The 17,034-nt window shown below is 43.8% G+C and overlaps 1 protein-coding gene across 2 annotated transcripts in view; it reads right to left on the bottom strand.

Annotated features, from left to right (window-relative positions):
* The window catches only part of auts2a (activator of transcription and developmental regulator AUTS2 a), a 1,264,571-nt gene that overhangs the window by 52,343 nt on the left and 1,195,194 nt on the right, over window positions 1-17,034 (bottom strand). Inside the window, exons 8-10 of one of the 2 annotated variants that reach the window (XM_070857211.1) lie at window positions 16,185-16,435; window positions 10,639-10,874; window positions 6,494-6,538 (exon numbers count right to left, since the gene is read on the bottom strand). In XM_070857211.1, the coding sequence (XP_070713312.1) occupies window positions 6,494-6,538; window positions 10,639-10,874; window positions 16,185-16,435 (532 nt within the window). Of the gene's footprint in view, window positions 1-6,493; window positions 6,539-10,638; window positions 10,875-16,184; window positions 16,439-17,034 lie in introns of both variants that reach the window. The other variant, XM_070857212.1, reaches the window with a different exon arrangement.

Here is a 17,034-nt window from a genome sequence, read left to right as displayed (position 1 = left end):
GTCATTAGCAGCAATTTATGGACATAATCCTCCCTGCATGCTCAGTATGTCTAAATCGAGCCTCACCATACTATCCTCCTACCATGACCCACTCATTCCCAGGACTTCCAAACTTGGAAAGTTGTGGCCTGCCTCAGACTTCCATTCTCCTGGATAGACATACATTTTTAAACCCAACCTTAATGTCCCCTGACCACTGTTTACATCTAAAAAAAAGTATGTTCTGATGATGCATGCACACCCAAAACATTAAACATTAAAACAGCTTTTCCTCTTTACAGATGGCCACTGACCTACTATGCAGTTACAGCAATGTTCTTATTTCACTATTTGTATCTTTTCATCTACTCCTTGGCTTCTCAATCCAAAAAGAAAACGCCCAGTCTTGATACAAGCAACAGAATGTATATAAAGAGCACTAGTTCTATCAAAACTTTATGTGGGCCCCCAAAATCCTGCACTTCAGCCTACAAATTAAACACAGCACCAACTCCAACCCTATTTACACAAACGGCGATCCAATCAGGTCTATACTGAATGAAAGGGACCATGCCCCTTTTGATAGCCAAGGTGGGCTACAATTCAATGTGCCATTTTCTTTTTTTGTTCAACACCTGTCATGTCATTATCAGCAATTTATGGACATAATCCTTCCTGCATGCTCAGTATGTCCAAATTGAGCCTCAGCATATTCATAAGGAATACCTGTTGCTTTACATAAGCTCCATAGGCCTCAGTTCAAAGCTATCAGACATCGTTTGTACTCAATAAATCATTTAAAATACTTCAGCAATCACAACGCTTACATTTTCTTTAAAACATTCATACTGGGTGCCAGAAGCTGTGTAGGAATGCAAGTAAAAATGGTAGTTTGATTGGATTCAGTCCATGAAACTATATTTAATAGATTGTAGCCTTTACATTTCTGAGTGTTGTGATTAGTTCAAGGGAATTTTCATATGCCTTTGATATCCAGGCTGTTTAAATCATCAGAATGGATACGGTTTCTTAAGGCAAGACTCTGGTGTGAATTAAAATGCACAATGCTTTCAGTGATGAGCAGCAGGTGGTGCTTTGAAGTCGAATTGGAAACCGTCTCCTCCTGTGCCTTGGCTCTGGTGAAAATGGACAATTCAAAGTTAAGCTGGTTTTATTGTTCCATTGTTCCGTCCTTTAGCTGCAGTATGAATTCACCATTTCTTTTTTTTTGACAGGAGAGTAATTATCTTGATATATTAATTATCATGACGTCTGGTTATATTTTTCCTGAAAGTATGCATTTCTTGGAGTGAAGTCTGTGTTGTCAGCAGACAAGCTGTTGTTTATACTTTTTGCTGCACTTACAAGGGAAACAGGCAAGACATGAGAACATATTTATCCCAGATCCGTGTTATTTGCAATGATTTAAGCTTTCTTTGCGACTTAACTCAGGACAGCAAAAGAGTGCTTGAAAATATTTTGCAACAGCGGGTCATTCAAATGAGGATGGTTTGGCAAAAAGAAATTTTAATGGTAACTATTGACCTTTAACCTGTGCAGGATGAAGGATGCATCTGCCATCTATTTTGGATCACAACTTCTGGTCTCTTGATCCTTTTTGCCCAGTTCATCATAGTAACATAGAAGTTTACAGCGCAGAAGGAGGCCATTTCGGCCCATCGTGTCCGCTCAGGCCGACAAAGAGCCACACGGCTTTCGGTCGACAGCCCTAAAGATTACATATAAACCTACGAACAATGATGGAAAGACAAAGAGCACTCAGCCCAACCAGTCCGCCTCACCACAACTGCGACACCCCTTACACTGAAACATTCAACACTCCACCCCAACCGGTGCCATGCGATCTCCTGGGAGAGGCAAAAATCAGATAAAAACCCAGGCCAATTTAGGGAGAAAAAATCTGGGAAAATTCCTCTCCAACCCAGCCAGGCAATCGAAACTAGTCCAGGAGATCACCCTGGCCATATTCTATTCCCTGCAGTACTTACCATTATATCTGCTCTGTCCAACAAAAGGTCATCCGGTCTAATCCCAATTACCAGCTCTAGGTCCGTAACCCTGCAGGTTATTGCACTTTAAGTGCCCATCCATCCATCCATCTCTTAAAAGTGGTGAGAGTTTCTGCATCCACCATTCTTCCAAGCAGCGAGTTCCAGATCTCCACAACCCTCTGCGTAAAGAAGCCCTCCCTCAAATCCCCTCTAAACCTTCCACCAACCACCTTAAAACTATGCCCCCTCGTAAAAGACCCCTCCACCAATGGAAAAGACCCTTACTATCCACTATGTCCAGGCCCCTCAATATTTTGTACACCTCAATAAGGTCTCCTCTCAACCTCCTCTGTTCCAATGAGAACAAACCCAGCCTATCCAATCTCCTCATAACTAAGATTATCCATTCCAGGCAGTGTCCTAGTAAATCTCCTCTGCACCCTCTCTAGTGCAATCACGTCCTTCCTATAATAGTGACCAGAACTGCATGCAATACTCCAGCTGTGGCCAAACCAAAGTATTATAAAATTTAAGCATAACCACCCTGCTCTTATATTCTATGCCTTGGCTCATAAAGGCAAGCCTTCTTAACCACCTTATCCACCTGGCCTGCTTCTTTCAGGGATTCTTTCAGGGATCTGTGGACAAGCACTCCAAGGTTCCTTTGTTCATCTACACTTAATGTATATATCCTTTCCTTATTAGCTCTCCCAAAGTGCATCACCTCACACTTCTCTGAATCAAATTCCATTTGTCACTGCTCTGCCCACCTGACCAGTAGATTGATATCCTCCTGCAGCCCATGACTTTCCTCTTCATTATCAACCAAACAGCCAATTTTAGTGTCGTCTGCAAACTTCTTAATCATATTCCCTATATTCAAATCTAAATCGTTGATATATACCACAAAAAGCAAAGGACCTAGTACTGAGCCCTGCGGAACCCCACTGGAAACATCCTTCCAGTCACAAAAACATCCATCAATCATTACCCTTTGCTTCCTACCTCCAAGCCAATTTTGGATCCAACTTGACACTTTGCCCTGTATCCCATGGACTTTAACCTTCATGACCAGTCTACCATGCGGGACCTTTTCAAAAGCCTTGCTAAAGTCCATAAATACTATATCGTACACTTTACCCTCATCGACCCTCTTGGTTACCTCCTCAAAAATTCAGTCAGGTTAGTCAGACACGATCTTCCCTTAACAAGTAAGCATGATCGTTTACTTTCAGGAATGATGGTCAGTATCCTTTGATGGCTTTCCAGGATAAACAGGCCACCCACATTAACAGGCTTCAGCAGTTCTCGCCAAAATCCAATCACCAGAAATACCTACGTAATAATATATGTGCATATGTGTCAGATCATATTTGTTGAAAAGGGTGTTCTTCAGCTTTTCTTCTCCAATGTCCTTCCCGCCTCTCCTGAAGCCATTGCCAGATGCCAAGGCCCAATTCCACAGATGTTAGCAGCCCTCCATTAAACTGGCTATTGAGGGAGTGCAGTGAAGGTTCACCAGACTGATTCCAGGGATGGCTGGACTGACATATGAGGAGAGACTGGATCAACTGGGCCTTTATACAATGGAGTTTAAGAAGGATGAGAGGGGATCTCATAGAAACATAAGATTCTGACGGGACTGGACAGGTTAGATGCGGGAAGAATGTTCCCGATGTTGGGGAAGTCCAGAACCAGGGGACACAGTCTTAGGATAAGGGGCAGGCCATTTAGGACTGAGATGAGGAGAAACTTCTTCACTCAGAGAGTTGTTAACCTGTGGAATTCCCTGCTGCAGAGAGTTGTTGATGCCAGTTCATTGGATATATTCAAGAGGGAGTTAGATATGGCCCTTACGGCTAAAGGGATCAAGGGGTATGGAGAGAAAGCAGGAAAGGGGTACTGAAGGAATGATCAGCCATGATCTTATTGAATGGTGGTGCAGGCTCAAAGGGCCAAATGGCCTACTCCTGCATCTATTTTCTATGTTTCTAATCTTCCTGTATGAGCCTTCAGTGAGTGTTGGCAGGTAATTCTCCCCTGGAAGTCAAGGTAGTGGAGCCCAATCTTTCCCTCACTTATTTCTAGCAGAATCCATTGAACAGCAACTAGCAGCATGAACCTTACCTGATTTTCTTCTTCTCAGCCCAATGGCTAGCTCTCAGAGATCCAACAGCCAAGTCAGCAGGGACTGGGGCTGAAACCTGGGATCTTGCTGGCCTGTATGGCTCAGCAGCACATAGGCGGTGCATTTATCCAATAAGCCACATGGGAACCTCGGGCATTTACTTGTATAAAAGTTTACTTTCCTCCAAATCAAACATGCACTTACTGAGATCAATGTGCATCGAAAATGTTGGCCTAATTTGCTGGTCCAATTACTGTCATTCTGAAAGACTACAGAATTCAAATGTGGCAACTTTTTATTGGGCCATTAAGTGGCTTCCAATAATGTTTTTTTTGGTTTTCTTCCCCTTTCATTTTTGGTCACTTACTAATCTTCAAAATTTAATTGTAAACATTTTGGGCAAACCATGTATTTTTCCCTTGCACTCCGTATCCAGTGCTCCATTAGAAAGAGACTTTCTGTTGGCCCTGACCCAAATCAACTCCAGCTGGACTCTGTTTTTCTTATTTTACCGTTAATTAAGTTCAGGTAGTGTCTGGGGCTGATAACGTGGCCCTGGCATTGAAGGAGCAGAAGTGTTGCTGCAGACGCCGGTAGTTCGATATGCGCTCAGCTGCTTTGCACAGCACACAAAGCAAAAGTGCGCATCTTCGGGCACCAGCAGCTTTTAAAGGGCTACTGGTGCCTTAAAGCCGTCGTGATACTCAAGGGCTGAAAGCAAGACCAAAGTGTGAGACTGCAACCATCAAGGATGCAGCGTTGCAGGAGGTGCCGGAGAGAATGGTGGGCCTTTTTGAGGCAGACCTGCCCCTCTGCAGTGCAGTTGAGCCTGCTGCTGTAATCAACTGACGTCAAGACATATGAATTTCCAGCAGGGGCTGTTGGCTGGAGATCGGAACATGAACCCTCCCTAATCCAGGGCTACTGAGGCCAACTTCAGTGCATCTACAGCCACTCTGCTGAGATTAGCTAGATCAAACCTGGGATCTTCCTGCTCTGTACAGCCGAGAGGCAAAATAGAAGCAGGGTCTCAACACTTGGTTATTTAAAATCTTTTAAGCGTTTATATTTGTGATAGAAGACTAATATCGGTGATATCTAGCAGCATTGCTGGAGTATTAGGGTTTGTTTCACTGTGCATATGCTGAAATCATGAAGTAGCTGGTCGGAGAAGCACAGGATCCCTGGATTAGCTGGTACTCCAAGGGTTAAACATAAATAGAAAATAAAGAATCCTGGCGTCTATCTCAAGTGTTTATTTGACTTCTGACAAGTTAAATTTGTTTGCGCCACTTGAGACCCGAGAAAGACACAAGAGGAAACTTCAATGACAGAGGAACTAAAAGTCAGACTGCGGAGTCTGTGGTTTTACACAATATAATGATTCACCATTCAGTGACAACACTGGAAATCAGAAGGGAAAGTGATCGCCAGTTCCTGCAAGGGAGTTGCATCTCTGAAAGCCTTGATTAACACAAATCTGATGGCTATATTGGTGAAATGAGCCTGAAAAGTAGCTATAAGTAGAAATGGTTTAAAAACAGGATTGAAAGGGATGCAGAGATGTGCTACATTCTGCACACAATGAGTTATGGGTCTCAGCTCTCTCGGATCTGAGTGAGATGCTTTTCTATAAAAAGGGAGGGAGGAAAAGCAAAATTAGATTTAACCAGACAACGTTCCCCGCTCATCGACTACTCCCTCGCCCCCCCCGCTGCAGCTGTCTCTCACGCTTCCTCTTAGACGAGTGCAGAGAGAGACACTGTCAGGTACCTGGGATCACATTTGCTCTTCATGATCTCAGACAGGCTATGTCATGTGACATTAGGTGGCCTGAGAGGAGGGAGATAATATAAAATAATCGACAAAAACTAGAGTTAAGCAGTAATTTCCGCACAGATTTCAACAAGCACGCTGATACTGAATGTTCTGAATAAAGTTTTCCCCTTAACATCCTGTCATTCAACTCCAAGTGCACTAAATGCTAAAAGACCAAAAGACTTTAGGGACATGAACAGTAAATCAAGTATTTTGCTTCACCAGAAAATAGTGTTTTGTTCACCAGGCTAGTCTCAGTGCCTGTGGCTGGCATGACTTCATACTGCAGCTTAAATGGGAATAGTGCATTTATGCCAACTTCCAATCTAACTTTGCCACATCTGCACTACACTGGAAGTATTACAAACAGAGTACGTGCACGAGGGCCATCAATACAAAGCATCCGCCCGCTAACAACCCGATTTTCTTTTACATTTTGGGGTGTTCATGCATGAACCATGAAGCTCGAGTTATCACACTGAAGCTTCAATTAACACAGTGCTTCAAGGGTTGTCTATGGCTGGAGCAAGCTTGGTGTAATGGTGAGTTCACTCACACTGTGTCGGTAGAAGGGATCAACTTTTGTTGGGTATTTGTCAAACTGCAAAGGAATCAAAGCAAGTAAAACAAGTTATGGTCTGTTTACACAGATTCATTCTCGTTGCCATGGCAATTCAAGTTCTGCTGTTCAAAAACAATCCATCACACCGAACCGGAGCCACAAGTGTCAGATATTACAATCCACGCGCAATAAAATAAATCCAGCTCCTGGACAACATCTTATATATCATAACACAGGTCCATAGTCTGCACTGTGCAAACGCTTTGTATTTCATGAGATCTTAGATCGACATTCTGTTAAAAAATATAAAAGACAAAATACATTCAGGGATATAATTGATATGCAGGCCAGGGTTTTCTGCTTCTGTGCTCGCCAGTGTACAACTTTTTGTCTATTCACTTTAATGGGCAGAAATGCAAAAGTAGAAACCCAAGGCCAGAGAATTTATTTTTGCAGAGAAAGGAATGCTATTTTCCTTCATCCCTTCTCCATTTCATGGTCTCTTCATCACAATCTGGCCAACTTCTTTCACGCCTCCACCCACTCCTGGTCTGGCTTCTGTAAGTTTTTTTCTTTAAGGTGACGTGCCCGTGTCATTTCCTCTCCCTGAAGGACAGTGCCTGGCCTCCCATCACCGCCTCTCTCCTCCTCAACAGCAATCCAGAGAAGAACTCATCACATGGAAACTCATGGGGTGCAAACCCATGGGCAGTGTGAAGCTCCATCAGACCCTGCACAGTTTATTTTTAACAGAATATCGCCCTTATATGTGACAGAAATACATTCAGGAGTTGGACGATGCTCAGAAACAACTTCCCCAGGAATTTGTAGATTATAAAATGACAGTGTAAAAATTCAGAAACAACATTCAGACCAACTTATTTTCATCTTCAAAGCATCATGAGGAAGATCGGCCTGGTCCCTTCAAAGCCAAGGGGAATATCCTGCAATCCAAGGGGTTAGCATGGTAATGCGACGTAACAATGTCAGACCAGACAGGAATTTGACTTCCACATAAATGTATACCATTTCAAGTTCAAAACTTAGGGAGACTGCATTCCTTTTCCTTGCTCTGACTCAATTTAACCGTCCAAATGTTACTGATCTCCTCACTGAGTTCTGTGTCGGCTGTTTTAAAAAGTGGGTTTAAACAGTGATGCACAATTTGTTACAGTGCTACACATAACGAGTGTCCAGTATAACCTGCGCATTGTCGTGGATTATCGGTTTACATTTCTTCAGCCTCAGAATAAATAGGTCAAGTCTCTGGGCCCGAATTTGGTGAAGGGCCCCGCCCGCTCAAGTGCCTCCCAAAGGACCGCCGATGTACCAGACGGTACTTTGGGCAGGGTTTTCATCAAAAAGGTCCTGCAAAGGGCAGTGAGTGGCAAATGAGGGACTTACGCTTCCAATCTGGGCAGGAGCGCTCATTCTCGGCGGAAAAGGCGCTTGCCGCCCAAGTGCCACCGAGGATGGAGTCGGGCCCACGGAGGGTCGAAGGCCTGAAAAGAAAAAGCGTTAAAAAAAAAACATCGGAACACCTTCAGGGGACCCCATCCAGGTAAGTCCCTGTAAAGAAAAAAATGTTTACTCACCTTTTTTTTCAGCTCTTCATACCTACCGTCGGGGGCAGACCAGCCTCCTCGCAGCGGCCCACCCCCGTTCTGGCACCGACTCCCGCCGACTCCCGCCCGCACCAATTTGGCATCTCGGAGGGGAGGAGTCCACTTATGCCACTCGGCCGTCCGCTAACGCCAGCGGGCGGTTCCCGGTGGCTCTCCCCTCCCGCCCGCTCCAGACCAGATCGAAACTGGCACTGGGCGGATCCCGAGGAGGAATGTCGGCGGCAGTGGGTGGTGAGTGCATCAATCTCGGGCCCTCAGACGCTCAGTTTTTGCCCCTTTAGAATAACAGAAAGGGATACCGTGTCTTCAACACTGTAATAAATACAAATGTTCTAAACCATGGAGGAAAAGATGAATAAAGTATATAACGGCAATTAAACTATTTGGACTAAGTCTCTGCAAGAGGCACCCATATTGCCATTCTTGTATTTGTAAAACCAGCCGTGACTAGCAGCTATAAGCATAATTAAAAACACGCTAAATTTAAGTTTTATACTAACTGGACATGACTCTATTTAGAGTGAAGTCTCTGAACCAAATAATTACTAAATTGTTGCAGTGATCTTATTTCTATTTTGGGAATGAACACATTTGCATTTATATAGCATCTTATCCCATCTGCAGGATGTCTCAAAGCTCTTCATGCCCAATGAATTACAACTGATGTGCAGTCACTGATGTTTTTTGGCACAAAGCAAGGTCTGGCAAAGATCAATGAGGTAAGTGACCAGTTCATCTGTTTTAGCTGGTGTTGGCTGACAGCAGAATGCTGGCCAGGACACCAGGAGAACTCTCTGCCACAGGATCTTTTCCATCGACCTGAATCGGCAGATGATGCCTCAGGTTAATTCACTACTCGAAAGATGGCACCCCCAACAATGCAGCATTCCCTCCATACCGCTCAATCCTAGAGTGCGGCTTGAACCCACAACCTTCTGACTCAGAGGGGAAAGTGCTATCATCTGAGCCAAGCTGACAGTGTCTAATGAAGAAATTCTGGGCTAATCTTTTCTCCACTGTATATCCTGGAGGCTAAAAATGAAGAGAAATGGGGCAGGGAGGCCTACCGTTGCCCTATAATTATTTTAGCCACATTTTATCCCTCTTTCATGCCTTTCCACCTATGGTCTCCATCTATAAATTCCCACCTCAGTTGCCTAGAGGTGAGCTTTCTTGTATCCCTCATGATTTCCCGCCCCCCCCTCCTCCCGAGTTGGTTCACTCCACTAAGCAGTCTGGCCGAGCTGAGAAATGGCCTTACTCAGTCACACAGAAGAGCAGAATGCAAAGGGAAGTTGAAGCTGGGATACAAATCACAGCTTCTCTCTGAGTGACACATTGGAGCTCTACCAATAACCACATGCTTATTTCAGTGGTGAAATATAACCCAAGGATAAGACTGTCACAATAAGAGTGACTCACTTTTGCAAGTTCTTCATTTTGAATTTCCTCATCCACCTCCTTTCTTCTGTAAGTGCCTCTAACATTTCCGTCTCATTCAGTTAGGAGGCCAAGACCACCAACAGCATAAATGTCTTTATGATCACTGCCAATGCTGTCATTGTGAGACAACCATGTCAGCCTCGTGCACTCCTCCCCACCCACCCCGCCCCGCCTATTACAGGAGCCAGAAATGAACTGACAGAGTTCACATCTACCACAGAAGGCAAATCTGAGTGTCATGTTATGTGAAATCAAACCCATAACTGGCTCCTGGTGAAGCCTGAGTATCAGCCCTCCCACTTCTCTGCCACTCTCATCTCTTCAAGTCCGGTGCCAAGATATTTTGCAGCTCTTCCAATGCAGAGAATTTATGGGATTTTACATACAAAAGCTTGGTGCTGTCTTGCAGAGAAATTCAAGATGCAAACAGTGGTAACAATTTATGGCAGCAAAGATCTGCTACTATGGCAACGATGCCGCCTCAATGTACAAAAGATCTTTTTCGATACTGAGGTTGCATTACTGCACAAAATATGTTTGGACCTCAATCATCTTATCAGGTGCCTTGTTTGTGTGCACATAAATTGTTTCTTGTTTGCAACTCAGAAATTCGTGAGGACATTCGACAGGTAATTTTCTGACCTCCCTTTTCTGCTAGGGAGTCTCATCTGCCAGAACCGCAGATTGGAAATTTGGGTACCTGATTTTCCTCACATTTAAAACCAATGCTCGGAACATTATGCGCAATGTACGTCCAAATTTCCAACATGCACTCAGAATAGCTGAGGCTCCCTGTTAGATGCACAGTCAGACAATCGCTGCTGTGGTCTTAAATTCACAACAGCACAAACATGTGAAGAAAACTGGGAATGAAACGATCATTATAAATTGCTCCAATTAGCACAAAGTATTAACGGTCCAATTCTCAAGATTGGCTAGTAATTGCACACAAAATGGTTGGTACAAACAGTTTGAATCTGCCGACAATGAAGAGTTACAGTGCTTCACATGGATCAGAATAGTACAAGTGATATAAGGGGAACAGAGTTGTTGTTCTCTACTTATCCTCACATTTCTGCCTTGGGTACGCACCATGGGTGGTGCAGGTGTTGGCATGATGGCCGTTGGCGGGATGGTGTGTGGAAACGGCGCAAACGTGTGCTGATGAGTGTGCTGGTGGGTATGCTGGTGTTGATGCTGGTGGAACTCTGCTCGCATGTAGGGTGGTGGCCCCAGCGAGGCTCCTCGGTCGGCGCTTTGAGAGGCCAAAAATCGAGTGTTCAGCTCTTGCCGCAGAAGTTCTTGTTCTATGGGAGATAGATAAACATTGTGAAGAGCCATGCACTGCTTAAATACCACAATATAATGTACAGAATGGATGGAAGTTTCCTGTGGTCTAGTATCAACTGCTTTTCAATAAACGCTTCATACACTGCAATTCAGTGAAGGTCATGTAATGAGATTCAGCAATACGTTTGTACAGGAAACATCGGCACTGTCACAAAGACGGTATAAATACAACATCAGGTATCAGAAAGCGAAGATGTCTGTTACAAATTTTGTGTATGGCTTGCACTCCCTGTCAATGAACATAGCTTCCTGCAACACTTTTTGTGACAACATTTCTAATGGAATTTCCAATATAAACATTTATAATAGGATGCTATATATAAACATTTTAGAATGGGAAAATCCAATGTAAACATTTCGCCGTCACAGTTGGAGCATAAAAGCGGGTCGGGTGTACAGTGGATGGGGTGAACAACAGGCGCCTGACTGATCCCACCCTGTTTTCACTGGCCAGGGTTGGCTTAAAATCGGGGCTAAAGATACACTTCCAGGAACCAGATCACAAAACACCAAAGTTAATTGTTTTCAGAGAAAATTAAAGACAAATGCTGGCATATGTGGGTGACTCCCCACCTGTAATATAAAACTCCACCTAGTACTACTGCTCCATCTAGTGGACTACTGTGGTAATGCTGCTGTAAATACAATAAGAGTCACATGATGTATTGGAGCCATCTTGCAGTGTGTGTTGTTTGTGATATCGTAAAAAATTATATCACACCACCCATCCCCCTCACTCCTCCCCAAAGTGCTATCAGGTCCATTCTCTCTCCCCTTCCCCTGCTGACAGACACCAGGAATCGACCAGCAATTTACCAGTGAGCCAAATCCAACATTGTATCATCTCAGGTTCCCCCTCTACATCAAGGCTAGAACAAAGAATCCTGCCCCATGATACCATATCCAGAATAAATAAAAGGCAGCTTCACTTCTGCATTATGGTGTGGCCAGTTGCAAGATATATTCAACATGTTGCCTCAAAATTATGCAAACTATGCTAAGGCTCAGAAAGATCTAACTGATCATTTCCCTCCGAAGAAAAATATAACTTATGAATGAATCACATTTTAATGGGTTCAGTGGCACAAAAACAAATGTGTTTATGCTTTTTCCACACACTTATGTCAACAAGCAGCAAAATATAATTTCAGGAGGCAGTGGAGGTTGAACAGTTTCCCGTTTGTTCTGTAGATTAGCTCCAATCCAGCGGGGAGCTTACTGAGGGTGAGATGAGGCATTGCAACAAGGAAGATCGAGAAGTGTGTTGGTGCGATGACACAGCCTTGCTTGACCCCGGTCCGTACATGAATTGGGTCTGTGGTGGATCCACTGGTCAGGATCACGGCTTACATGTCATCCTGAAGCAGGCAGAGGATGGTGACAAACTTGGTGACAAACTTTTGAGGGCAGCCGAATTTGAGGAGGGCACTCCATAATCCCTCACGGGTGACAGTGTCAAAGGCCTTTGTGAGGTCAAAGATGGCCATGTACAGAGATTGGTGCTGTTCCCTGCATTTCTCTTGAATGACACCTGGGAATCCCTGGCCCAAGACCGCACAAAGTGGAGGAGAAGCATCCGGGAAGGCGCCGAACACCTCGAGTCTCTTCGCCGAGAGCAAGCGGAAGCAAAGCGGAAGGAGCGGGTGACAACCCAAGCTCCCCATCCTCCCGTCCCTTCAATCACCGTCTGCCCCACCTGTGACAGAGACTGTAGGTCCCGTATCGGACTCATCAGTCACCTGAGAACTCATTTTTAATGTGGAAGCAAGTCATCCTCGACTCCGAGGGACTGCCTAAGAAGAAGAATTTCATGGATGCAACTGGGCAACCAAAACAAAGATCATCTACTATTTTGCAGTGTTGAGCCTGGTAAAGGAGCAGACTGCTGATGGACGTTTAGAACTAGATAGAGCACTTGATCTAACTAACCGCTGTGTAAACTATGCAATGACTCTCTTTCAATCCAATAAACGTCAAAGTGCCAACTGCATCACAATATGACAAAACCGGTGTAGCCAAGTCAACTGAAATGGTGCATGTTATTGCTGCAGTGAAAATTACCCCCAGCAGAGGGCACAGAATGTTGTCCATGTAGGAAATAAAATCACTCCCCAAGTGCTGTCAGTCATCCTAATGTAAATCTCTACAGACACATCTGATGAAACGTGGTGGTCCAGTAATATAATCACTAAATTCCAGCCAGTTACAACAGCAACATGTGCCGCAGTCCTTCGTCTAACCAGCTCTGAACATGGTCCACATTTAGTCGCAATGTCAGAACAGAACATCAACAATCCCATAATAAGAGTGGACAGCGGCAGTATGTCAATTCAAGTCAGTATGGATTCTGGTTGTCTAAGGAATATTATTGATAAATCCTGTTACCGATCTATTGTTGTTGGTCCTGAGTATTGAGTGAATCTCCACCACATGTAGATGCAGTTAATTCCAATTGGTACAACGACTCCTCTTGTAGCGCTTGGTAAATTGAGTCTGACATGCAAGCAGTCTTGCCTGGTGCACTTGTTGCAAAAGAAGAGCTTAATTATCTACATTAAGGCACCAAAACTCAAGTCTACCTTCAGCAGTATGTAGCTTCAATACATTATCAGAGCATACAATTAGCAGTGAATTCTCTCTTATATTTGTCAGTTTAGGGACATTGAAAGACATGCAGTTCAAACTGCAGATTTAAAAGTCTGTTGCTCAGCATCAGCACAGGATGCTATTTTGTCGATGGAAGAAGATAAAGCTGAAAGAGATGGCGGACAATGGGATGAATGAAAATGCAGATGGTCCTACACCTTGGATTTCACCTCCAGCAATTATCACCAAGCTAAATAATCCCAAAACGCTATCTTGATATACAAGTAGCACACAATGGTAATTTGCATAAATGACATGATGCTTCAATCCTGGATGAAACTTTTGCAGAGGTAACAGATCTTGTGTTTCCTCAAAGCTAGACCTGAAATCTGGATATCACTAACTGCAACTCGACAAAAAGAGGCATTATACTACATGTGCATCATACTGAAATGATACCAAAGGTTAATGTTCGCCCTATCTTCAACAGGAACTATATTTTGGCATACCAGCTGACTTATTGACGGAATCCACTTATACAAGTACAGTTAACAATTTAAGGCATTAAAAGATCACATGCCTTTGCTTCCTGTATTCTCCAAGGCACAGTCTAAACCACCTTCTAGTATCAAGTTGAAAGTCTAGACTTATTGTATGATCATTAATTATTGGTTTGGGTGCAGACTGGTGCATATATGATACATCATCATCATCATAGGCAGTCCGTCGAAATCGAGAAAGACTTGCTTCCACTCTAAAAGTGAGTTCTTAGGTGACTGAACAGTCCAATACGGGAATTACAGTCTCTGTCACAGGTGAGACAGACAGTCGTTGAAGGAAAGGGTGGGTGGGATTGGTTTGCCGCACGCTCCTTCCGCTGCCTGCACCTGTTTTTTGCATGCTCTCGGCGACGAGATTCAAGGTGCTCAGCGCCCTCCCGGATGCACTTCCTCCACTTAGGGCAGTCTTTGCCCAGGGACTCTCCGGTGTCAGTGGGAATGTCGCATTTTATTAAGGAGGCTTTGAGGGTGTCCGTGAAACGTTTCCTCTGCCCACCTGGGGTTCGCTTGCCGTGGAGAAGTTCTGAGTAGAGTGCATGCTTTCGGAGTCTTGTGTCGGGCATGCGAACAATGTGGCCTGCCCAACAGATCTTAAATCTGTCATCAAGCTCATGGTCTACAGGGCTGTAGTGATACCCGCCCTCCTGTATGGCTCAGAGACGTGGACCATATACAGTAGACACCTCAAATTGCTGGAGATATACCACCAACGATGTCTCCGCAAGATCCTGCAAATCCCCTGGGAGGACAGATGCACCAACATCAGTATTCGCGAACATACCCAGCATCGAAGCACTGACCACACTCGACCAGCTCCATATGTGATACACAACTAGTTTAGACTACCATCACCAGATTTGGCTGGATCACATCTAGTGCTATCGGACGTCACCCTCCTCCACCAAAACCGTCCACTACGCCACGATCAGCTTGGAGAACAAAGATAATCCCTGATACAAAAGCAAAATACTGCGGAAGCTGGAATCTGAAATAAAAGATAATCAATCCCCTAGCTTCTCTTCTCCACTACTACCTGTTTCCTTAAACTCTTCCCCTGCCCCTTTCACCCTCACCTCCAACAACATGTGCGTGGGGCTCACTAACTTCTAACTGATCAGTTGCTTCTCCCCTTCCCTTTGTCCAAATATAATACTTTTGAAAGCTATGGCAGATGTAGATGTCCATGTAGATGTGGACCCTTTCCAAAATAAGACTCGCTCCTAATGGTGGTCAAGAAATTCTGCCAATTTCCACAAGCTGAAATAACCAGTCGCTATTCTGCATGTTTTTGCACAGAATTCCAGAGGTTCTAAAGTCAGACAATGGATCCCCATTTCAGCATTGAAATTTCAAGCAGTTTAGAGAACCTTGGATTTTGCCAGCATCGAATCGTCGCTGCAAACAGGACAGATTCAAGAGATCAATGAGTGTCTCCAGGCTGCTTCAACTGGGCAGCAACAAAATGTCTGCTTCTCGGCTGCTTTTATCCACGAGTTTCAAAACATACAACATCTTAACTGGGACAACTATAAGCAAGGCTAATGCAGATATCAAGCTTCAGAAAATTAAGGATTATGTACCATTTGAGTAGAGTACGTTTTTTTCCTTTAGGAGACATTGTAAACACTGAGCCCATTTAAAATCGTCTAAAAGGGTGATGGACATCTGAATCTGCCATAACTTTCACAAGTATTATGTTTTGGAAACATTTCGAAGGTACATTCTGACACTTTCAATTATGTGCAAGCTTTCTGACTGATCAATACAAGCCAACACCCAATTTACTTTGACTAACTGCAGAATAAAATAAAACAACCAGTCATGGAAAAGTAATGAAGTTCATAAAAGTCATCATTGGATCAGGTAGACACACAACACAATTTATACCCTTGAAGATATCGCAAATTTGTGCAGTAAGGATATAAACTGTACTGTATTTACTCTAGGACTACCCATGGAATTTAAAGGGTTGATAATCCAGTGGATTTTGATTTTTTTGTTCCTTTGTTTGGAAATTCATGGATGGTAATGACAGGAATGGTATGGATTGATGGAGAAATATGGAATTACATTCCTGTTTTTAATACATTACATGCGTTTGCTGGCAAGTTTGTCCCTTACCTGAATACCCGGCCCCAGCAGGGTGTCCTTGAACCTGAAGTGCACTTGACGTCAGTGGAGGAGGTGGTGGTAGAGCTGAATGGGGGGCAAACATGGTGGGATGATGCGAATGATTTGCAGGCTGTAGACTGGGTGTAAAAGTATGTGAAGTATTGTGGGCCGCAAGGGCCAAAGAAAAGCTTGGGGTGGAAGGATGATGGGAAATGTGTTGTGGAGGAGCTTGAGGTTTGACTGGAGTGCTGCTTCTGCTGCTGCTGAGAAAAGAGAGAGAAAAGAAAAGCACAATGAGATTCATAAACAAATTTCATGAACAATTTTCACAATACTGGCACGTACAGCATTGCCAACGCTTGCATTCTCATTTACAATTTATTGATCCTACACTTTTATTAATCTGTGATTCATGGACGTAATAGGGGAGGGATGATTCTTCTCTCTCCCCTCCCAAACACTGAAAGAAAAAGGCAGACTTGCATTTATATAGCGCCATTCATGACCTCAGGACATCCCAAAGCGCTTTACAGCCAATGAAATACTTTTGAAGTGTAGTCACTGCTGTAATGTAATTTAACTATGAATCATGTATGTAAAATAATTGTGCAATATCTTTGAATCAGTAATGAAATCACAGGTACAATTGTTGCATTTCAAGGAGAGTTGTTGCCACAATTGAAGTGTCTTGTAAGACATGTTTCCATGTCTACATAGGCTGAAAGGCATAATAAACAATTGGAGATTTAGGAGGATCTCAAGTTCAAATCAACAATGTCTGTCAATGTAACCATCTCAGCCAGATTCCCCACTCCTGATTGCTATCCAGTGATACCTGCTGGAAAGTGTGTGGATGTTA

Source organism: Pristiophorus japonicus, chromosome 16, assembly GCF_044704955.1.
Source record: "Pristiophorus japonicus isolate sPriJap1 chromosome 16, sPriJap1.hap1, whole genome shotgun sequence".
NCBI classification, from domain to species: Eukaryota; Metazoa; Chordata; class Chondrichthyes; family Pristiophoridae; genus Pristiophorus; species Pristiophorus japonicus.
Note: the sequence above shows the minus strand (reverse complement) of the source record. Positions and strands in the feature narration are given on the sequence as shown.